We start from the raw sequence: 25,265 nt of genomic DNA, 5'->3' as shown, positions 1-25,265 counted from the left end.
TTTAGAAAATGGTCATTTTGGTAAGGGTCGTGCTTTTTCACATACAAATTTTACTCTTTCACATACGCTTTTTACGATTTTAGCCTAGTCATTTTTTTCATCTCCCATCACTCAATCAATTAACATCCCTTCCCTCTCCAGTCTCCACTCTCCACACACCAGCCTACCCATCAGCCGCCACCGCCAATCTGACAGGCCGCAGAGGGCACCACCACGACACTCCCTCGCAAACCCCCAATCCCTTTCTGCACCCCTGACACTCTGTGCGTCTCCAGCCACCACTAACCACGTCGACTCTAGCCAAGTCCCTCGCACCACCGTCCATATCAAACCCCCTTCCATTTCCATACCTGTGACTTTGTATACCCTTGAATTTGTGCACAATAAGTAAATAACTGTCTGGACAGACATCTAAGGTAGTAATTTCTGACGTGGTTGAACCAAAAGCTTCAAATATAAATAACATAATTGACCAAATGTTCAAGAAGAAACAAAGTATGTAATCATAATCATATACGGAATATGAAGTGCCGCATAGCCACAATTCAGATTTCAGTGTATTATGCAATCGTATGATTATGTAATCGTTACAATCATATGATTATCTAATCATTACATTAGAGTTTAGGAAAAGGTTGAAATTAGGAGTTAATTTTCTCAGGTTTTAGGGTAAAAAGGGTAGTAGACGGAAAGTTAATGAAAAAGTGTATGTGAAAGAGTAAAATTCGTATGTGAAAAAATAATTTCGTTTTGGTAATTACTTTTATTAGAATGATCATTTTGGCAAAAGACCCAACTAAATCGGCATTGACCATAACTAATCTACCTGCTTGCGATAATGAATTTACTTTCCATTTCGATAATTAAGTGCAAGAAGATTAAGTAATACTTTCGAACGTATTTTTAGTTAGGTCTTCTAGTTCTCTTGAACCTAACCCTTTAAATTATACTCCGGATGAGCTAATAGTTTCTCTTATTAAAAAAAAAAAAAGTAGTTAGCAACTAAATAAGTGGGATACCAAACACACTACATTGCTTATGGTTGCAAAAAGTGTCTGCCATCAAGTTGACAAACAGAGGTGATGAAACTACACAATTTTAAATGATGTTATCGCCACAAAAACACTGTAACCAAACAATGTGTGCGGGAACTCCAACATTTCCAGAAATTAAAGCACCTTGTTATCTCCCCACATTTTGGCTATTTACTAATTTCATTGACCCTTGGATTTAAACTGACCCCAGTCAATATCTTGGAACCTAAGCTTCCTTGGCTAACTCCGATGTGTACCAAATCCAAATACGAAATTCATTACAACATAACTTTTTTTTTGACAGTTATTACAACATAACTTGAAACCTCAATTTCTTAAGGTCCAAACATTTCTAGGAAGCTAGAACATACACCTACATACAGCATGGACGAAAATCATAAGAACCCTACCACATATTTCAACAACTATAACTAGAACAATAGACAGCATCCTATTAGTTGAAAATTAGGAGCTCGTTTCCTCCAGTGTTATCGGGATGTTGAAGCTTCCACTACCCCTTATGATCTTCAAGATAACTTCATCTCCAACACTGTACTCATCCAGAACCTTCACTAATTCAGCTTTGCTTTTCACCTGTTTAGTTAGACAGTTGTGCTAATTTAGTAATAGAAACTTTGTTTGATGTTCTTATCCCAGAAAATGTGAAAATGCAAACATTTAGGTTCCGACATACTTCTATGCCTCTAGGGTAAACAGTATAGGAACACTCCAAATGCATGTGAACTATTATTTGCCATATTTTTTTATTTTTATGAAATGACAAGCTCTTTGGCTCAACATAGGAAATAGAATTCTATAAGAATTTTGTCTGGTTCAGGACCTTTTTTTTTAATTGCAAGCGGTAAAAAGAAGCAATTGCATATCGCTAGGGCTCTTAGCCTCTGTTGTATCCATTATTAAGCAGAACTACAAACCATTTAACTAAATATAGCACTGTCATAAGTAACTAGGTTAGGCATCAAAAGCATCTACAAGAATATCGAGATATTTGAGTTGGCATTGACAAGAACAAGATGCACTTATGCTAGACACAAATTCTCAATTTAGACGGACACTATCCGTCTAAAGTTGTAGACCCCCACTTGGGTGGGAAATGGATAGTGCAAGTGGGTGGGAAATGGATACCCCCACTTGCCCTCCCACTTGCATTTTGTGAGAGGGCCACAATCCGTCTAAAGCTTTAGACAGATAGTGTCCGTCTACAATGAGACGGATTGCTAGCTAGAAGAGTGTAGAAATGAGAATAGTAGACTGCAAGTAACAAAACCTGCCTCCAGCGGAGAAGACTCTCCTACACCTTGGCTATCAAACTCTAAAAGTAAAAGAACTGTAAAGACAAAGAACCAACAGACCAAGAAGTCCAGCTAGCAGAGTAGCAGATAAGCAAGCAGGGACAAGGAACTCACTCTACTCTAACCAATCCCCTGGCCACCATCACCTTTTTTTCTGGGATGAATCCAACACAAACCAGACGTACAATCAACGTCGCTGCCATACGAAGGCCATTATTTCTACTTTCACATTCACGAAAGAACTAAGAAAGAACCACACCACCCAAGAAGGGTCCCGCCCTTACTCGAAGGCACCAAAAAAGAGTTAAGAGGCCTTTATTAGAAATCCCATAAAACAGAGACAATATAAAATCAATAGCGAACAAATTAAGGCCTTGTTTGGATAGAAAAAAAGGAAGGAAAGGGAGAGAAGGGGAAATGAGGGAAGTGAAAGGGAGAGAAGGGGAAATGAGGGGAGTGAAAGGGAGAGAAGGAGAGGAAGGGGAAATGAAGGAGATGATTTTACCTCCAAATCTTTCCTTTGTTGGAGGGGAAATTATTTTCCTTGGAGGATGGAAATGGAGGGATCAAATCCCTCTAACTCCATTTTGCTAACCAAACAAAGGAATTCACCTCCCTTCAAATCCCACTTCTCCCTTTCCCTCCAAATCTCCCAATCCAAATACACCTTAAAAGATACCACTACATGATCAATTGAGAGACAACCACCGGCAAAGCCACCAAACACACCGAGAACCCGAACCCGTACAACCACAAGGAAAGCCACGCTCAAATTAACCCTTCCCCAAAATAACCCAAAATCCAGAAAGATCACATCCAATCAAAATCCATGCAGAACACCCGCAAGGCCACAATTCAGCAAGAGGGCAATCAGAGTATCAGACCATGTCACCGAAGGCTGTCGGAAGGGGGGAAGGGAGGGGGAGCACCACACCAGTGACATACAAAGAGGACAAGAGCAATACAGTGGGTAACTCAGCAGAGATGATATGACAAGATTGACAACACCACATCCAATATAGTGTTGCCATGTCGGAGACTGACAAGAACGATGCGAGGCAGCGAGGGAAAGGGTTGCGCCATCCAAATGATGATAATGGACCAATACGAGAAAAAGGGGAATAGCTAATCTGAGTAGATCGCCAGTGATGGGCAAAGGGTGGTCCCATCACTGGCGGTGATGGTGGGGGAGAGAAGAGGTGGCAGTGGTTGGTTGGTTAGGCGGAGGTTAGATGAAAGAGGAGGCAAGGGTTTAGTTTTTAGCCTTTTAGGCATTTTCAGAGCTTACTGTCTCTACTTTCCAGTAGTTTCAACTAACTACTGATCTTCTAGGTCGAGGTGGACTTGAAAAACAGCTTTTCACATTTTCGAGAACTGTGGAGTTCCTTAAATGTTTCTATTTCATACTCACTCCGTATTTTAATTTTCCTCGCACTTCTCAAATTATGTGAGGGAAAATTTGAGAAGTGGGAAGAAAATAGAAATACAGAGAAAGTATGTTTTTTGTTACACATGTCATACTTTTGCAATCTTCATGAATATAGATTTCTGAGTTATTTTGTTGGAAATAAAAGAAACACTTATAATTTCATTATTACAATTAAGTGACACAATTGATAAGAGTGGGAAGATCACAATTGACAAGAATCAGAAGATCACAATTCAGGCAGCTTACCGGCTTGCTATCCACTTCAGCAATAATATCTCCAAGAACAATATTCCCAGCAAAACCCCTTGTGGTGGGATGCAGTCCTGCCTTGGCAGCCAAACTATTCATTGGAACCTACACATATGCTTGAACCATGATCTTTGCTCATAAGGAACAATAACTGTAGGATAACAATGCAGGCACAGAAATAGCAACTGGACAGATACGAATCGCAAAAAGCAACATTAAAGTTATGTAACTTCAACACTTCACTTTCACCAAGTGTCAGACACGGCACCATTCCAACATGACATGATACTTCGATGCAAAACGTGCAACGTCTTCACGTAATAGCCGCACTGGCCCATATCAGACAGTAGTATAGCATAAAAGAATGTACGGTATTTGAAATCAATGTTACTCAAACACATGCCGTATGTCTACGGTGTTGAGTGCCTAATACTCCGTTTAAAACATTAAACAACATGCAGATACGGTCAAAATATTTTCTTGACCAATTCTGTAGACACGCACACGACTCGTTTCGTGAAATACAAAATATTCCACTCTTTTACCTATAAATTTTGCTATAACAATCCAGATGTACAGTTACACTAATGTATACCAGTGATCAAGTTTGCATTACAAATAAACAAGCAGCAAAGGTACAAAAACTTGAATGCTGCTACTTTCATTTATTTAACTATCCTCTATTTCTTCCTGAAAATATTTTTATTACATCCCTTTGCTTCATCGTTTGTCTTCTTTCTTTCATTAGACACCGTTCAAATTCAATCTGAGGATGTCAGACAAGTGCCGGATTTCGGTTTTGAGTTTGGTCTCTCAGACACATGTCTCATATCGTGTTTGGTACGCACCACAATGGCTTTGAGAAGTGTCGAAATAACATATTTGCAACAATTTCCTTTCTTTAAGATTCAGCTCAACTGAACAGAACGTGAAGGCTGTTTTGGCAAGACTGGCAGAGGGAGTTACTAGTTTTCTAATTTGACAAATGAGACGCCAAGGTACAAAATCAAAGATTCATCGGTTCAAATGTAGTACTAGGATAATGTACATACCTGCAACACAAGAGCTCCGTTCCGAATGTTAAGTTGACTAGCCACCAAGTCAGGAGCAATATCTACATTCAACCCAGCTCGAACAACCTTACATAGGATATAAGCTGATATTAGCAACCCCCAAATCAAAGAAAAGTACCGACATTTTACCTGGCACAAACAACCAATATTTCTATGTGCTAATAAGCCAATAACTCAAAAATAACGAATCGTTTGGTTCAAGAAGACAGAATGGAAAGAATGAAATATGATACCATAGGAGTCATAGGCAGATCTTGGGGACCATATAAAAAAATGTGTTACATCTATACACAGTGACCTTTTTTTCTTTAGGGGGGATACAGAGTGGCGGATCTCGTACACAGTAACACTCGAGACAAATACTATGTACCAGGGTTACCGAATTCATAATACGCCAAATTCGAATTCGCGATTCGCTAAAAATAGGGAATCTGATACGCAAAGTATTACGAAATTAAACCAATTTGCGAAATCGTAATTACTAATACACTTCATTTATTTGATAATAAAAAAAACAAAAAAAAATTGATTTTCATTAAGACCAGCATTACAAAACACAAAACCTGGTGGTGGCCTACTTACAAGTAAGCTTATACTTCTTCAAAAGTTCTTCACACTATACTTTTAATATTCAATTTTTAAATAATGGAGTATATTATCCAACAACAACAACAACAACAACAACAACAACAACAACAACATCAGAGCCTTAATCCCAAAATGACTTGGGGTCGGCTGACATGAATCATCCTTTAGAACTGTCCATGGGTGAAATGGAGTATATTATCCATAATATTTAAATCATATGAAACGAAAATGTAAGTCTATATCTAATTCACTGTTTTTTATACCTAATTCGCGAAGTAGAGTGTTAATTCGCAAATGAATGGCGTATCAATTCGCAATTAGCACCCTTCTAGAGCGAATTAGGTAACCCTGCTCTGTAGGAAAACGGACAAATTTATACCAGATGTCTTACATGTGACTACGTGAGGTTAACTTATACGGAGTAATTCACAATGGGAAAACGGAAAGATTTAAGAACTCCTTAACTTCCAATTACTGTTTTAAGAGGTTGATTAAAAAATAAAAATGTAAAAAATGAATTATTTAACTACTCCCTCCTCTCAATAATTTGTTTATCATTGATTAATATAACCCTCATAAAATATATATAAATAAATAAAGGTAAATAAATGAGGGAGTAAAGGAATACAACATTATTTAATGCTAATGGATAATAATTGGGATAAATTGGCATAACTCGTCTCATAGGGTAAAACGATATTTTTATTAGTTTAAAACTCATCTATCCAAAACTATCAATAAATACTCTCTCCTATCCAATCCAATGTACCCGTGGGCCCGAGCACAAGTATTAAGAAAGGAGACTTATTCTTGGTCAAAAGTCTAAAATACCCTCACAAAATAACATCAACACATTAATCCTTCCCCATTTTCATGCCCGTGAACCCAACACCATCAACGAGAACGACATTATCTGAAGCACCGACCACCATCGTCGTTGTCAGCATCTGTCACCCACCACTACCGTTGTATATGCCAATAGAACCACCATCGACGACCACAATTTCTACATACCATTGGCGCCATATCTGAGGATATGGACAGTAATATCCTTGGGCTCGTTATTCTCTTCCAACTCCAATGGTATAGTTAGCATTCCAAAAATATGCTCATTTTTATGTCGATCTAGGATTAAATGTTCTTAGTGCTAAATTCAAGAAACAAAATATGTATGCTGTTATAGGGATAACATATATTCCATGCACTCGTAGCACTAAGAAAGTAGCAACACAAAAGGCAATTATAAAAATCAGGAGAATAAGGATGTCAAATAAATAAGTGTTTTCTGCTGCTTTTATTTGATATATTGACAAGTACTCTAGACACATTAAAAGGTAGACAATCCTAGGTATATGAATTCCTAATGTCATGTCAACATTAACCCACAGGGGTTAATTTAAGTGTCAGAGTAAATATAAGAGTTTAGTTCTGTACATTCCAGTCACTCCGCTCCTCACCCTCTGGAAGAAGATTATCAATAGAACTTACCTTGCCAAGCCGAATTAGCTGAGGTACTATCCTGAGTACAGTTGAGGAAGGAATGGCAAACCCCACGCCGGCCGAAGTGCCTGCAATGTAATTGTATTTTTAGTAAGAAATACTGCGCTCTAAAACCGACTCGGAGATATACCTTACAAAATAAAACACTTTCTCCATGAAATTGGAGCCAATATAAAAACTACTTGTAGAAACCTCAATCTTCAAAAGACAATATGGGAACTATACAACGCTCGAGCCTAAAAAGCAATAACCCAAGCATGAAACAATTCTAAGTAAAAAGGACAGTAGAGACCATATGAGCGGCACAAGCAGTCGGCTTTACATCAAATAAAGAACCATGTAATCATTATTAAGCTAGAGATTCACACAATCAAACCTCATGAGCTCCATTGCTTGTAGGCGAGACTGAACAATACTAAAATGAAACTAAAAAATAAAACCATTTGAACATCAATGAAGATTTCAACAACCACAGTAACAACTAGAACCAAGAAGAGATTTGAAGGGAGAAGAATTAAAAATAAAAATAAAGAGGGATAGATTCAAAACAAGGAAGTTCCAAAAATAAAGGTTAAAACAAACCATGACACAAAAATAAAGTAAAACCACATTATCCACATGAATTATTTCCACTCAAGCGCACCCCCTCCAACTCTATATTCTTTGGAGCCATATCCCTTTTTCTTAGGTCCTTCCCCACAATTAACAAACTTCTCATTTGCGAATTAACACTCTAATTCGCAAATTAGGTATAAAAAACAGCGAATTAGATATAGACTTACATTTTCGTTTCATATGATTCAAATATTATGGATAATATACTCCATTATTTAGAAATTGAATATTAAAAGTAAAGTGTGAAGAACTTTTGGCTTGGTTGGGGACAAATAAGGCCTAATACTACACAAGCTCATCATGCGCCTAACAGATGCCCCTCAACAATCCATTAAGTTTTCCTGCTTATTGCCCATATATTCAGTCAGCTACTTGTAGAGTTGTAGTTTCACTATCTTCATCATCTTCACTCGCCACCTTCATAATAATCTTCATCATCTGCAAGCCCTATATTTACCATTTCTATCATCTTCACTCACCACCTTCATAATAATTTTCATTATTTGCGAGCCCTACCTTTACCATTTCTATCATCTTCACCCACTTTGGCATCGCCTAATTACCTATTCATGCAACACCCATCTTCTCCATCTTACCATTAGGCCTTATTCGTCCCCAACCAAGCCAAAAATAAAAGTGTAAAATCCGAAACAATTTTCTCAGATCTACAACATATTGGAGGAACAAATGTAAAAATAAACTTCACCATAGCATTTATTAGAAATTTTATGTTCGTTGGCAGCGGCTCGGTGGTGGTTCCCCCATGAAGAGATCCCGAAAGACTCTCAAATAGCATTCGAACGGTGGTTTAAGGCTAATGTAGAGGAATGATGGCTGTTTGTGAGGAGGGAGCGTTTAGCCGTGTCGATTTCTAGGGATGGATTGGTATAGGTGAGAAGCTGGGATCCAAAAGGGAGGTTTTGGTGCTGGTTGGTAGTTCACGAGTGATAGTTGGTAGTTCACAGTTGTTGAAGGTAGGTACGAACTACGAACTACTTCAACGGAGGACGAAGGGAGGGTTAGCTTTGGAGATTGTGGTTACCTTCAATGGAAGTTAACGGAAAATATAACATGTGACTGAGAAGTTAACGGATCTTACAACTGAGAGGCATCTCATAGAATCTTAAAAAGCATAGAGATGCCACATAGATTTCAAGAAACAAGAGGGTACCATGTGAAAATGCAAAAAAAAAAAAAAAATAGGGGTACCAATTACTATTTGTAGAATTTCCCAAAATAAAAACTGCTATTTAAGGGATCCCAAATATATGTCCTATCTTCTAGATAGTTAGAATGCTGTACCTTTTTTGTTCTCAAAAACAGTCATTTATAGATTATCCTTGGCTATAAAATTATGCTATGTCAAAAATAGTTCCAATGTCTGCCAGTCTAGCTTATGGAGGTTTAAGGCTAATGTAGAGGAATGATGGCTGTTTGTGAGGAGGGAGCGTTTAGCCGTGTCGGATTTCTAGGGATGGATTGGTATAGGTGAGAAGCTGGGATCCAAAAGGGAGGTTTTGGTGCTGGTTGGTAGTTCACGAGTGATAGTTGGTAGTTCACAGTTGTTGAAGGTAGGTACGAACTACGAACTACTTCAACGGAGGACGAAGGGAGCGTTTAAGGCTAATGTAGAGGAATGATGGCTGTTTGTGAGGAGGGAGCGTTTAGCCGTGTCGATTTCTATATGGTAATATGGTGCATTTTACAAATGTATCCTACAATATATATCGCCAAGACATCCATCCTAGAACTTTGTTTACCTTAATACATAAAATAATAAATAAAGACAGAAACGTCCAAGCATGATAGATATGAGGGCTCTGTTTAATCACCTAGTGTCCAGTTACCTCTTCTGTTATATGGAGATGCCATTTCCATGCTGTTATATGGTATCTTATACATCAGGACTTCATAGAAAAACATCAATTTAGTGAGGCATAATGAAGGGCTGTTGTAAATGTTTGGCTAGAGTTTCCTAGCACAAGAAGAACAAAAGAGAAGGAAAACACTAATCATAAGTTCTATCGCATTATTTCTAGTGATGAGATTGGACTGCTCCAAAAGCTCTGCCATAGTGGCCTACAAATTTCTCAATGTCTCATGATAATATTGTGTGGTTTGTGACTCCTTTAAAACGAAAGACTGTGATGAACTGTTTCTGCCAAAAGCAACAACTCTTGGTGTCTTACCCAAACAACAAAAGTCAGAGCTCACCTGTCTGCGTAAATATTGCTGTATTGATGCCGATCAAATTACCCTTCGCATCCAGAAGCGGTCCTCCACTGTAATCAATAAACAAAATAAATCGATCAAATAAGTTAGTAGTTTACATAAAAGCAATTCCTGCAGCATACATAACAGAGACAAACATAATCATGAAAGCAATTTGATACGGACGAAAAAGAAGGGCAACAGACATTAGGTTTCTGTAAGCACATACGAGCACAATTATATAAATTAAGACTAAAGAGTTACGGCAGAATTCTGTAAAAATATTGTAACTCCAGTCTGTTGAATTGGGTAAGAACTAAGAAGTGAGAAGTTGAACCTATTTCCTGGATTAATAGCAGCATCTGTTTGAATTCCGCCACCTATTGTAACTCCGGTCTGACTAAATATATCGCGATTCAATCCACTTATAACACCGACTGTAAGAGTGTGATCGAAACCAAAAGGATTCCCGATTGCTAAACACTGTTGACCAACTTTGAGGGACGATGATGGGCCCACTGTAATGGGCTTCAACAGGTCTTCAGCAGCTTCGACCTGCAAAAGGGTAAAATATGGAAGAGGTTTAGATATATTATAATAGTCTTAATTCAATTATACTGGAAGGATATAAAAACTATTTAAAACAAATTATTCATGACAAACTGTACACGATAAATATTCCATAGCCAGCATAGAAAAATTGGCATAAGTGACGCTTGTAATTGTACGAAGTTTGAGAAAAACAACATAATGGGGTAGTACAGTACTCGCTCCTCAAAGCATCTACCATGAAAAGGCTGAAACGAAGAGCTATATGAGTAGAAGGCATCAATAAACCTTTCACCCTGAAAAGAAATCAGTGGCGAGATAACAGACAAGAAAACTGATAATCAACATGAGTCTCTCAAGCTTGAGCCTTGAGGTCATGAGCTACTGCACGCTGCCACTCTTGTTTTTCGTATTTTTGTCTTGGCCCTTAGTATCTTTCCGATGTTGCTTCGATCTCCTTTCTCAGACATTCCTCTCTTTACATCTATCTTCTCCTATATCTACGATGTTGTATGATTATTCATATCAGCCAAATGAAAATTCTTTTGGACCAAAGGTTTGATGTGGATGTTGCTGTGGCATATGTGAGTATGGGACTAATCGTCTAGCATAGCAATTGTTTGGGAGATACAACTTGGCTCCCAATATCAGTAACACTCCCAATATCACTAATATAAACGAATGGACTATATTTTTAGTAATAATAAAAAAGATTTAAAAATGTACACCGTTTAGACAGCTTGAAAAAGCATAACCAAAGGCTTGGGCTGCCTTCTGCATAAGGCTCGGCAAGCAATGCGCACTCCTATGCTAATTCCACATATTTCTCTTCTCTTTTGCCCCATTATCCCTATCTTACATGTTAACCCACTTAAAAATCCAACAAAGGTATAGTTTCACAAAATTTTATGTTGAAAACTTAGTTTGAGGAGGCGAGAGGCACACCAAGGCACAGAGGGTCGAGAAGATGACGCAAAAGTTGCAAGGTAAAGGCATGCACCTTCTGAGAGCGAAAAACAATCAGTATTAGCCTTTTACATTAGTTCTACACCCTACGGTATACTTAAGAAGCATAAAATCATATCATAAATTTAAAGATAAGGTAATATTATTCAGCATATATGACATAACATACGGAGTAACAGTTACTGCACTGCCGTTGCTTTTTCATTTTAGATGAAGTTGTTAGAACATATGACAATCTACATGATAAACACAGGGTAGGACAAAGTAGAAGTGGGGCACCTGAATTCCAGGACATGAAACGCACACAAGTATAAAGATAAAGTAACGTCTTCAAATATAGGATAGAGAAGACAATATTGCTCATGATGCATTTAGATTTGCATAGAAAAAGAATATGATGAACAGAGATGAAAAAAGAAGATAAGGCATTAAAGAGATGGATAAAAGAAGAAAAAGTAGAAAACAAAGAAGAAGCAGGGAAGAAAGATTAAAAAAACGAGAAGAATATAGACCAAGGGAAGAGAATGACAAAGAACAACAGAAGAGAAAAGAGAAGAGAAGAGGAGAGAAGAGAAAAGAGAAAAGAACGGAAGAACAAATTTGAGAGGAAAATACGAATAAAATTACCAAAAACAAGCCCATGACAAAATGGAAGTTTTGATGAGTAGTGCAAAAGGAGCATTGAGGATTTCACATAAGCAAGATAAGCAGAAAGCTGGATATAGATAAAAAGAAAGAACAATGGCAGACAGTAAAAAGTGGAAAAGTAAGGTTGAACTGGTTTTTTTTTTCCAGGAAAAAAAAGTCACATTTAAAGGCAGGGGATGGTTTGCACATGACTTTAATCACTTCAATTTTTTCTTCCTGAGTATCAAGCCAAGGCGCGTGCCTTTGTATGCCTTTTGGATACATCCTCGCCTAAAATTGCTAAAGCGTTACTGGCTGCACTTCGTGCCTAAGCCGCATTTCGTCACACTAAGGTTATGAAAATTCCTATACAAAAAATTGTATGCTTCATGTGCATGAGGCGCACACCTTCGTTTGGAGCCTGGTGCCTCGTCATCACTAACCTTTGTCATCTCGGTGCGCCTCACTCCTTTTGAAACCAAGGGGAATTTACAAAAGCAATATCGCTTATGAAAGAAAGGGTTCTTAAGGATGCATATTTAGAGAAAGATGTTATAGACATAGGCACATAGAACCTAAAAAGATTGGCGAAACTTGAAGTTGGGCTGTTACTAGAAACCCCGTATCTAGTTCATTGCTCACAGTCCACAATAACATAGAGTAGCGTTATTCCTCGCTAATGTTATATTGTTATTATGAGTGCTTCTCATCTCTTTCTTAATTTTCCCCTACCTCCATAATTACTTTCACTATCTTCCCCTCCCCTCCCATCCTCTCCTCTCCTCTCCTCTTAAGTCTCCTCAATCCTTCAAGCTTACTAGTCACTACCTCGCCAACAATTCAACAAATCAACAGTGCCCGCTCCCTACTCAAAAGAGCATCAACGCCACCTTATCCCACTCCATCCCTCGGCGGTTCCCCAACGACCCAAACATTAACACAACAAAACGCCCTTCCTGCTTCAGTTCTATTTTTTCTCAACAATACCTAATCCCCAACCCTTGATGAGGCTACTTGACCCCTCTTCCCCTAGTGACCACCACATCATTCTCCCCCTCCAACAACAAAAAATCGGGACTTCAAAATTACATGTTCCCCGAGCAACAATGACATAATTGTCATTCAGCAGCAGTGAGTCAACATATATATATATATATATATATATATATATATATATATATATATATGTTCATGTAAATTAGACGATACATGTGTGATATTCATGGGATGAGGTTAAAGACTTTAAGTAAGGGTACAATACAACAACAACAACAACATCAGAGCCTTAATCCCAAAATGATTTGGGGTCGGCTGACATGAATCATCCTTTCGAACCGTCCATGGGTGAACGCACACCTCAAAATGCGAATAAAAAAAGGGAAGATGAAAAACAAAAAGGAAGAACGAAAATGTAATGGAAAGTCAAGGTAAACTTAGGGGTTTTAAAATCGAATTCCGTCTTTCTTTTATAAAAACTTAAAATTTAAATCGAGAGAAAAGATTAAAACGATTTTTAAAAACCGAAATAGAGTTAAGGCTCCGGAATGAACCATGTAAAATCTATAAGAAAGTGGTTGGTGAAAAGTGTAATAAAGGAGAGAAAAATAAATAATTTAATTTTTAAATTAAATAAAAAACATTAAATCTGTCAAAAAAACATCAAATACTAAAAATCCACATGTATCCTTTCCCTCCATTGTGCCCTCTCCGTCACCATACTCTCCTCAAGCCCCAGAACTCTCATATCGTGCTCTATCACTCTCAACCATGTCTGTCTCGGTCTTCCTCTCGCCTCTAGGGACCTTTTTCTCGTTCTCCAAGTCTCCGGCCTCCTAATCGGCGCGTCCATAGGTCTCCTTCTCACATGGCCAAACCATCTTAGTCTGTTTTCCATCATCTTGTCCTCTATTGGCGCCACTTTTACCTTTTCCCTAATCACCTCATTCCTTAACCGATCTTGCCTTGTATGTCCGCACATCCACCTCAACATGCGCATCTCCGCCACACTCATCTTTTGAATGTGACAATGCTTCACGGCCCAACACTCGGAGCCGTAAAGTAGGGCAGGCCTAATTGCCGTGCGATAAAATTTTCCCTTTAATCTTTGGGGCATATCTTTATCGCATAGAAACCCCGAAGCACTCTTCCATTTCAACCATCCCGCTTTAATTACGTGAGCCACGTCTCCGTCTAACTCCCCATCTTTTTGAATAATAGATCCTAGATATCCAAGAAATCAACCCTCAACAACATTCCCATCGAAAATAATACTCCCGCCTTTGTCGATCTCAACCCCGCCACCTTAGTGAATCGACACCTCAAATACTCGGTCTTACTCCCGCTCGGCTGAACCCACGAGTCTCTAAAGTCTGCCTCCACAATTCCAACTTTCTCTCCACCCCCTCTTTTGTCTCATCAATCAACACAATATCATCAGCAAACATCATACACCAAGGGATGTCGTCCTGAATATCCCTTGTCAACTCATCCATAACTATAGCAAAGAGAAAAGGACTAAGTGCGGAACCTTGATGCACCCCGATGGTAATAGGAAATTCTTCCGTTCTCCCAACATTAGTGCGAACACTTGCACTAGCCCCCTCATACATGTCCTTTATGAGGTCAATATATTTTCGCGACACACCCTTTCTCGCCAAAGCCCACCAAAGTACTTCTCTTGGTACCCTATCATATGCCTTTTCCAAGTCAATAAAAACCATATGTAAGTCCTTCTTCTTGTCCCGATGGTATTCCATCAACTGTCTCATGATAGAAATCGCATCCATAGTCGATCTCCCGGGCATAAATCCAAATTGGTTTTTTGAGATGTCTACACATCTCCTAAGCCTTTGCTCGATAACCCGCTCCCATAACTTCATCGTATGACTCATAAGCTTAATTCCCCGATAATTGGAACACTCTTGAACATCACCTTTGTTCTTGTACAAAGGGACAAGAGTGCTTCTCCTCCAAGCCGATGGCATCTTGTTGCTCCTCCAAATCTTGTTGAAGAGCATGGTTACCCATTCGATCCCTTTCTCCCCGAAGCACCTCCAGACTTCTATGGGTATACCATCCGGTCCTGCTTTCTTTGACCCCATCTTCCTTAACGCCTTTCTAACTTCACTCTTTTGTATTCTACGCACAAATTCCCGATTCACCATGCTTGGTGTTACCTCTACATCCCCAAAACCTTGTTCCTGATGTCCATTGAATAAATTATCGAAGTAAGAACTCCATCTAGCCTTTATTTCGTTATCCTGAACGAGAACCTTGTCGTCCATATCTTTCACACACCTAACTCTCCCAATATCTCTCGTCCTTCGGTCTCTTATGCGAGCACGTTTATAGATATCCTTCTCTCCTTCTCTCGTGTCCAACCTGGCATACACTTCTTGGTTAACTTTTGCCCTCGCATCCCGTACGGCCTTTTTAGCGGCTCGTCTAGCCTCCTTGTACTTTTCAAAGTTCTCATCACTCATGCATTTCCCAAAAACCTTATAGCATTCACGTTTAGTCTTTATCGCTTGTCTCACCACATCATTCCACCAAGATGTGTCCTTACTTGATGGTCTATTCCCTTTAGATTCCCCTAACACCTCCCTCGCCAAATCCTTTACAACATGCTCCAATTTATCCCACGTTGCATCAATATCTTTCTCCTCGCAATCCGACCAAATATCGCTCCTTCCAACCTTATCCAAAAACGCTTGTTGGTTTCCCCTTTGTAGCTTCCACCACTTGATCCGTGCCTCACCGATTATCTTTCTCTTCCTCAAGTCTCTCTTACCCCGAAAATCAAGAACCACTAGTCTATGTTGTGTTGCGGCACTTTCCCCGGGTATGACCTTGCAATCGGTGTACTCTTTCCTCCACACATTCATTACCAAAAGAAAGTCAATCTGACTAGCATTACCTCCACTTCTATAAGTCACCAAATGAGAATGTCTTTTCTCGAACCAAGTGTTCATTACACCCAAGTCATATGCCAAAGCAAAATCCAATATGTCACTTCCTGCTTCATTTCTCTCCCCGAACCCAAAACCCCCATGAATGTTCTCAAAGCCAACTCGACTAGTACCCACATGCCCATTGAGGTCACCACCAATGATCAATTTCTCTCCAATAGGGACTCGTTCTACAACCTCTTCCAAATCTTACCAGAAGGCTCGTCGAAAAGAAGCATCCAAACCTACTTGAGGTGCGTAAGCACTTATAACCGTCACCACCTCATCCCCGAGTACAAGCTTAATGCTCATAATCCTATCACTCTTTCTCGATAAAAATAGGAAGTAAAAATTATTTTCAAATTGAAAATGGGACCAATAAAAATGAAACACAGGTAGTATTATTATAATAATAATAATATAGTATTAGATTAGATTACTTTTTCTTTCTTACTTCTTACTTCCCTGTCCTGCTCTTCAAATCACATTATAGTAAATAACCAAACTTTTAGAGCAAGCTTTTGAATTAGAGAAACATTGGCCATGATCCACTACTTTCAACATTCTGATACTGTATCTTTGTAGCATGCTGTCAAGAGCACCAATTTGTTAGACTAAATGAGAAGACATGAGACAACGATAGTGAACCTTTAAGACAGCTAGATCCTTTGCACGATCAGCCCCAACTAATCTACCCTCAAAGCTCTTTTGGACCCTGCAGACAATATTATTGAGAATGAGAACCATATAAATTGAGCTACAGTAGAACAAATAGTCGATCAAAGATTGAGGTTGCTGTCGATTAAGTGATTGAAGATTTGAAGGTACAGTATTCATTCTTACCCATCGGAGGCTAAGATATTAACGCGCGCAACAACTTGCCCAGGACTAGAATTTCTCTGAAGTGAGTTACCTATAACTGAACATCATTTAAACGCAAGAACTATTAGGTTGCATTTTGGAGTTTCTTTTCCAACTCAAACGACTCCAGAGGATGCTTAAACGCAACAGGGCAAGAACATGAGTATAGAGAATTTACATGAGTATGTATGAAGAAACCGGAGATAAGTATAAGTAACCGGGAAGCAAAACATAACAAGCATGTCATAAGGATGGATTTTTGGAACCTTCATTTCCAATTTTTAGTTTACATTATTATATTCATCAGTCTTTTAAATTACCAATTACCTAAGAAGAAAACAGGGTGACACCCACTGAGCTTAATTCTAGGACAGAAGCTAATCAATTTCAATGCTATTCTTTTAAATTGTATCTTCCTTAAACATAGACGCTAAGTGACAATAGTCACTCCACAACTAATTAGGTCGAAATGAATTTTCTATGACTGGTAGCCCTAGGAAACAGCAGGCTCATGTCAGGTATCTGCTCAGGAAAGGAGCAATCAAGAAACAGCCTTCTTTCCGTAAGAATAAAATATCTCTCTTTGGAATTGAAGTAGAATGTGATCATGTGGAAATAATATTGTAATGGGTTCTTGTTTTTAAATTCACAAAAATAAATATCCAATTCTATTATGTTATTTTTCATGTTCCTTCTTTGAACATGATTGATCTGGGAGAGCAGATCAAGCATATCGGTCAGTGTGGATAGATACATTTAGCTCAGGTGATAAACATGTATCAGAAGTGTAACTCGGGGCTGAGTCTATTTCTCAGGGACAATACCCCTGCGGGAAAGTTTTCAGTGCTGAGTGTCTCATGCCATCTATTAGAAGGAATCACTTTCCGTCCAAGCCTCCTGGATATTGCAGCACTCTGCCAATTGGGTGCCAAACAACATAGCAACAGATTCAGAAAGCTTAGCAGGCCATACCCTCTCACTCTTTTAAAGGACAATGCTTCTGATCTGTCCTTCCTCATCTCTTATAACAGCACCAATAACCACAACACTCTAGATTAACATGAATTTCAGCATATTACCAACGGGAGGTTACCAAACAGCAGTGGAGATTATGGAGGGGGTGCAGGGGATGCACCCGCACCCCCTTTGTTAAAAAATAAGTATAATTTTATGTAATTAAAAGACATACTATTAATTATGTTGGTCTAGTGGTTGTGTTTAGTTTTTCCTTGTTCAAGGTCATGGGTTCAATACTTCTAGTGAACATTTTCTATTCAATGTTTTTTTTACCATTTGTGTTGTGTATATTTTTCCCAATCACACAAGAAATTATTATGTTAGAACCAAATTTCTCATTATATAAACATATTTCCGCAACTTCCGTAATTTCGTTAATTTTTCGCACCCCCGTCCACTGAATCCTAGAATCGCCTCTGCCAAACAGACACGGATAAATCCCTTTAGACAGGGAAGAGATAAAAGATCCTATTACAAATATATGTTTTGTAGTCTGTAATTACGTTCGCAAATCCCTTATTTAGTAACTAGTGTAGATCCCGCATATTTGCGGTATATATAGAGGATTTGTCTTTAGTCATTATTTAAATATTCTAAATGGGTATTGCTCTTTCACATACGCATTTTACTCATTCACATACGCATATTACTTTTTTAACCCTCTTATTTTCACAATCAATTTTCCATTCTCCCCTTCCTCATACAATACATTAACAAAAGACACCAACCACCAATAACCCACGACTTACCACCTCTCACACCCACCATCAAACCATACCAAACCACCTCTACCCAGCCACCCCCAACTCCGGCTATCGCTACTGTCACAGATCTGTCTAAAGCCCTTTCGCACACGCACAATTCTCATCACCTGCGCACAATAATTAAACTCCGCTACCTCCGTCTCGCTGGTAAACACCCTCATTTCTGCTTGGGGTCGTATATGCTATCTCCTTTGATCTTATATTACCGAAAATTAACCACCTCTTAATCTCTTACTCGATAAACTTGAAAACCTTAAATAAAGTTGAAAATATTAAATTATCAAACAAAACTTCAGAAAAAAAAAAAAAAAAAAAAATTTGTTCAAAATTATCAATGGTGATTACAAAACTGGTTTTATTATCTAATTGTAATTCATAATGAAAAATATTTTCAATTTGAGTGCTTTATTGATAGTGATGGAGATGTGATGTGCATGTTTGGTTTTTCTAAGGATTTGCAGCCCAATTTTTTAGGGGAAAAGTATTCTATGGGAGAGAAGTAATACGTATGATTAATTGATAATGGTGATCCATAATTGCAAATTATAGAAGTAATTTGATCAGATTTTGAAGAAGGAGAAGAGACCCAATTTGAGTATGTTTTGGCTGAGAGAGGGGGTAAAGTACGGAAATTTTATGAGAAAAAGTATGTGAAAGAGTAAAATGCGTATGTGAAAGAGCAACATGATATATCATTAATTTGTCATGTACCTCATTATATTTCGATATGAGAAAAAAAAATGAACTATAAACTAATCAATAGAATTTAGTAAAGTTATAAAATGTGTTTGATGAATTTTTTTCTTTAACATAAAACTAATGATTACAAATAATATTTTTTCTCAAATTATGTTAAATGATTTATTTTTTTGACAAAGCTAATAATATCAGTTTAATGTTTTATTTTATACAAATGTGTCAAGTCATTCTCTAATATATAATAATACAAAACAAAAATTTAGAAATTTACAGTTTATAAATTATAGTGAATTTATCTTATTTTAATTAAAATATTATAATTTAGATTTTGATGAAAATATTATTATTTGATTAAAAGTTTATATTTTGATGAAATGATAATAATTTAAAGAGAAAAGTCTTTTTTGTTTCCTTATTTAGTTTGATACCTTTTGGAGAGAAAACTTTAGAGTGTTTTATTCTCTTATTATATAGGGGGATGAAGTATCACCCCTTACATTTTTAAATAATGAATCATTCCTAGCAAGCTGCCCACCTCGATCAAGCTATGATTCCAACCCTACATCATTCATCCTCTTCAATTCTCTAGGTCAGTCAACCCATGAACTCACTAAATTTGCTTCTAGGAACCTTCTAAAATTTTAAGTTCTGTATCCATTTCAACCTAACCATGAATCCATCCGCTGCAACCAACAAGAGCATAAAGAGTTGTTCCATATCCTGATTACAAAGCGGACAATTAGCTAAAACATCATTCACAGTGAGACATTACAGGCTTTCCATAAATATTTTGCTAGGTTTGAAGGCACATTTAGCTTTGCAGTTCTTCTCCACATGTCAGCATTTGTGTCAGTATCGTTATGATGGTCATAATCTACAGATATCCATATTTTACGAATAAAACACCATCGCTAAATACCTGCCATCAAACAAATACTCAGATAAATACACACCATCAGTAAAACCTGATTTTTCCCCTTTGTTTCATCAAAAATAGTGATTTTGGAAATCATTGTAAGGATTGCTGCTCTGATCCATTTACCATATGTTCTAAGTGCACCACGGTCATTCATAGCAATTCAACAATCTTTTTCTCCATGCCCAAGGTTTACCACAAATATAACAAATTAGGGGGAGTTCTTCATACATAATCCAAAAAATCTTTTCCAACGTTTTATGTTCATTTAATAGTGTCCCTAAATGGTTGTCAAACATTCAGAAGCACTCTTAATCTCATTGTTATATTTATATCGCCTAAATGTCGACTCCCACAAAAGTTCCAATTTTATTGCCAATATTAGTCACATTTTCATTACCTTGCGTATCCTACTTGGTAAATCATAAATCATAACCCAAAAAGGAACACAGAAAACGCAGCTAGCCATCAAGCGTGCTTAATATCAAGACATGTTCAAAATCCCAAGGCTGGCCGTCTATAATTCTTTCCTTATCCCACATTCTTGAAACGGAAGATGAATCAAATGCTCTATTTCTATCAATTCACCATCCATATTGCTAGACACATTCCATACCAAGTGCGTAGTAGTAATTACAGCATTACGATCAACATTACACTTTGTCTAATCAACCAATCAAACATGAACTTGAAGTGTTAATATTGTTTTTTCTGCAGTAATGATTCAAGTTCATCATTTTCCTCAAAATGGTTAAGCCTGACACATTCATGATTGTTCTATCTCAACACACAATTTTGTTTGAGTGAACATCCATCTAGAAAGACATGGATGATAAAATCTCGCAAGAGGAAGAAAGGCTCGGGGCCCTCCCAGGAAATCTCTAAAAAATTCTAGGCTAACAGTAGAGGGAGTATACAGTATTTGGTTTTCTCTGGTGACAAATAACACTTAGAGCGGTTAATCAATCAACAAGGTGGATCTCAAAAGACTGTGCAATTGTGAAGGGTTTATCAAACTGCTTCACTATTTAGAGGAAGAACACAATAAATTATCACCACTATATCCAAAAGGAGAAAGCAATGATAACTTTCTAAGCAAGTGAACTCTTAGGTATATAGAAGCTTAATAAGCTCCACCAGGTACAACACTAGCAGAATTTTTTCACGTGTCGAGATAGAAAATTACAAATCCGTAAGAAGTACCGTGATAGTTTGTGACAATATGACCTTGTGCATCCCAGACTACTCCTGAACCATTTCCTTCAGGAATCTGTAAATAATGGTGATATCAGTACAACCATGTTACCAACTGCAGAGACCTAAGACAAGTAAAAGTGACAATGCTTAAAGATAACAGATTCTAAGTGATTCAAATGTGATCATTTACAGATATTCTAAAACATGAATCACGGCAAGGCCTAAGACATTATCCACTTTTGACAAGAAAGTAAGTACCTCGACTACACCTGTAACATTCAGTTGAGGACGCAATGTGACATCAAATATGTTTACCACAGAAAATGTATTCTTCTCAAACAGCTGCACGACTCTTTCCTGTCAAGCACACAGATATCAATTCACCTGCCATAATCACCAAATGAGTATAAAAATCATGACCTAAATAACAACCAAACTAGTCAAAAGGTGTTCGCACGTAAGACGGACCTCAGAAGGTAAAAGGGGACCAGAAGGGAAAACAGGTGGTGTTGCTTGTTCAATTGTCATAGATGGATCCCCTAATGCACACGCTGTAAAACCATAGTCCATCATAAGGCCTACGTTGCTTTAAAAGAAACAAATTGAAAACAAATTGCTGAAAAAAACTCTAGATTATTTTCAATATAAAACAATGATCAAGTTTTCCCTTCTTTTTTCCCTACTCGAGTTTTTTTTCTCCTTTTTTTTTTATTTATGCAACGGTCATTGATTGTTTCAAATGATGATTCTTGTTCGTTGACCCCATATAATTTTGGGAATAAGGCTATGATGTTGTTGTATAAAACAATAATCATCTCAACCACAAATGCGAATATTTTACCCTGCATCATAACAAGTACTCCACATTCGACACAGAATTCCTCATAATGCAACAATTAAATTAAGTCTGGATAAAAGGAAGTTGTGGTAACCCTTAGATCCTTCAGGAGATCAATATTTCGCATATCTGGAAATTAACAACATATTTGGCATAGCATGCACTTATTTTATTTTATTTTGTTTTATCAAGCAATAAAGTAGAAACATGAGATTACACAATTTTCATAATTGTAAATATTTTTACCCCTCGTATATTTTACTTTTGGGATATTCTACGGTGTACCCTCGAGTTTTTCAGTTTTCTATGTTGTACCCTTTTCGTTTTTTATATTCTACATTGTACCCCTAAACTTCTTACATATTTCTCTATCATGGCTGCCTTTAACTCTTCGTTAACTTTATCACTGTCAAACAACCGTATTTTGACCTTTATTCTGACTCATCAATGTTGTATCACCATCTTATGTGAAAAGCATAACAAATCACTATTAATAAGCACAAATTACGATTAAAAACTTCATATATGATTCATGAGATGATAATGGAGATTTGATGAAATTTTTAGTTAGATTCGTATACTATTTGGTAGATTAATGGGTTATCCGGCGAATTAATAAGTAAATGAGTAGGTTATCAAGTAATTGGAATGATAATAAACGATTTAATAGATCAATTAAGAAACTAACATATCAAAGACAATAAATAAGGTCATGGTATAGACTAATGTATAGAATTCCGGGTACTCCATATAATTTCAAAAATGTAGGGGTACAGCATAGAAAAACTCGAGAGTACACCATAGAGGTGGCGTGTCCACTGCAAAAACACACATGCGAGGTGACATTTATCCTCTTACCTATGTGAATTCCGGTTGTACATGAACCCTATTTTGATAAATAACTATAATTATAATTATCATATTGATTCCTAAACTAAAGTGAACTTTTCTAATCATGTACGGAGTATAAATCTATATGAAGCTCTCGAATAACCAAAATTGGCGCATTATAGTCATAAAAGGCAAAATTCCAATGAAAGAGAGAAACAGAAAACGAACCATGTAAATAGGAGGAAGGAAAATAAGCAGCAAAAATTCCAAAACTCCGAATTAGCGCACGCCTACTAATGAAAGCAAAGTCGGTACTTCTTGCATCGTTGATTAAACTCTCGAGAGCATAATCTTCATTTCTGATTAAAAAACATTCATCGTAATTTTGGGGGGGGAAAAGTGGGAACGAATAATAAAAAACCAAAGGAAAAGAAGAAATACGTTGGGGTTTGAAAAGTAGGAGAAGGAGCGTGGGAGGAGAGAGAATGGGCGGATGAGACACCGTCGAAGAAAAGTTCACGGCGTCGGAGCGGCGTCGGAGATTGGCTTGCTATTATTGACACTACTTTCATTTCTGGTTTTGATGGGTGTATTGTGGACTGTGTAGTGCAGGAGGCGTGGCTGGTACTTGTTCTAAACTTCGGTCTATGGGGTCTACCACTCTATCTTTATGGAGTAGTTATTAGTGTAACATCACGGGGGTTGTTTTAAATTTTGAGAAACTAAATCTATTTATTAAATTTATAAAATGGATGTGACTATCATGATTATATCATATATACTTAACATATATTAGGGTTCGTTTGGTTGCATATAGGAATTTGTATTGCCTAGGAAGCCATAAAACACGTGAATTTGGAATTCATGTGAATTACAAAAAATTGTTTGGTTGTCATGAAGGAAGTGCAATTTATGTAGGCATTCTAACTTACCTAGAGGGGCCTAGGTAAGCAACTTACTCCATTGTAGAGGAATTGGAATTCATGGGAACTTTCAATTCATGTGAATTGGGGTAGTCAAACAACATACCCATTTTGCAATTCACATGAATTTAAGTTCCTGCATTGTTTAGTGGATAATCAAACAAGGTTTTGCCTCTCCATCCCTGCTTGATATACCTATGTTTATCTTTTAGTAATGTTTATTTAATTTATATGAAATAGAATTATGTTTAAGCAATCTAATTCATACGTTTATCATTTACGATACATAATTTAAATTATGGTTAAGATAAATTTATTAACTCGATAATGAGAAACATTTACGACTCTTGTTGTTATTAATGTTACTTTTTCTACCTATACAGTTAATATTGTTACCGTAATTACATTGTTCATTTCACTATATGCTACTCTCCAACATTGTCTCATATACTAATATCAAAAGTACTCATAAATAATGTTGTAAACGTATTTTCAAAAAGGAAATCAAAGTAAAAACTTCATTCACAAAGAAAGTAGCAATAATCATTTAAAAAAGGGTTTTTCTAATGTGTGCCCTAAGGGCACATGTTAATAACTTATATATGTGGAAATAATAACAAGATAATTAATGAGATTATCTTGTTATTAATTCCACATATATGTTATTAATGTGTGTCCTTAGGGCATACGTTAGAAAAACCTTTAAAAAAAGCACTAAAATAAATTTAAATAAATACAAAATAATCAATCTATATTTTACCGATTTCTCTGCCATTATTTAAGACAATTTCCAATAATTCATTTAATTAGTGCACTTTTTCGATTTATATTTTATGTTCTAAAGCATGTTATTGGGACATTGGGATTACAATATTACATATATAAAATCACATCCTTGCCTTTTCAATTTTTAAGGTGATTAATGTCCTGTAATTAATACCATTATTACTATTTTCTAAACAAATTCTTAATTTATGTGCTAATTTTAAAACAAAACATTAAGCCATGTTAGTAAATAACATATTAAACGAAATTAGTAAATTTCGGCCTAATTATCACCTTTTGGTGGCTCAAAGTAACACTAAGGCCCTATTCTTATGAACTTAATTTCAGTTCTA

The 25,265-nt window shown here is 37.0% G+C and overlaps 1 protein-coding gene across 3 annotated transcripts; it reads right to left on the bottom strand.

The window, feature by feature from the left end:
• Nucleotides 1–1,286: 1,286 nt before the first annotated feature.
• Nucleotides 1,287–23,901, bottom strand: LOC141611825 (protease Do-like 8, chloroplastic). Of its 3 annotated transcripts, none has more exons than XR_012528824.1 (14): nucleotides 23,666–23,874; nucleotides 23,453–23,583; nucleotides 22,024–22,106; nucleotides 21,814–21,912; nucleotides 21,562–21,628; nucleotides 16,945–17,020; nucleotides 16,750–16,816; nucleotides 10,350–10,567; nucleotides 10,016–10,083; nucleotides 9,634–9,708; nucleotides 7,175–7,254; nucleotides 5,078–5,164; nucleotides 4,023–4,141; nucleotides 1,287–1,628 (listed from the first exon to the last, which is right to left on the bottom strand). XR_012528824.1 is itself a non-coding variant. In XM_074430463.1 (14 exons), the coding sequence occupies exons 1-14, from the start codon at nucleotides 23,794–23,796 to the stop codon at nucleotides 1,500–1,502; spliced, it is 1,419 nt and encodes a 472-aa protein (XP_074286564.1). In that variant the 5' UTR covers nucleotides 23,797–23,873; the 3' UTR covers nucleotides 1,287–1,499. The 3 variants fall into 3 exon arrangements, 2 of the variants coding, with proteins under 2 accessions (XP_074286564.1, XP_074286565.1); XM_074430463.1 differs by having other exon boundaries at nucleotides 4,023–4,130; nucleotides 23,666–23,873; XM_074430464.1 differs by lacking the exon at nucleotides 9,634–9,708 and having other exon boundaries at nucleotides 4,023–4,130; nucleotides 23,666–23,901.
• Nucleotides 23,902–25,265: the final 1,364 nt, after the last annotated feature.

Source organism: Silene latifolia, chromosome 11 (genome assembly GCF_048544455.1).
Source record: "Silene latifolia isolate original U9 population chromosome 11, ASM4854445v1, whole genome shotgun sequence".
NCBI lineage: Eukaryota > Viridiplantae > Streptophyta > Magnoliopsida > Caryophyllales > Caryophyllaceae > Silene > Silene latifolia.
Note: the sequence above shows the minus strand (reverse complement) of the source record. Positions and strands in the feature narration are given on the sequence as shown.

What these genes read in the sequence shown, in the direction of transcription:
- LOC141611825 (XM_074430463.1), bottom strand. Translation starts at nt 23,796, where the DNA reads ATGAAAGTAGTGTCAATAATAGCAAGCCAATCTCCGACGCCGCTCCGA. An exon ending in AAGAGGTAACTGGACACTAG is followed by an intron (nt 7,255 to 9,633) that starts GTGATTAAACAG and finishes ATTACATTGCAG; the next exon opens with GCACTTCGGCCGGCGTGGGG. An exon ending in CTGAAGTGGATAGCAAGCCG is followed by an intron (nt 1,629 to 4,022) that starts GTAAGCTGCCTG and finishes CTAACTAAACAG; the next exon opens with GTGAAAAGCAAAGCTGAATT.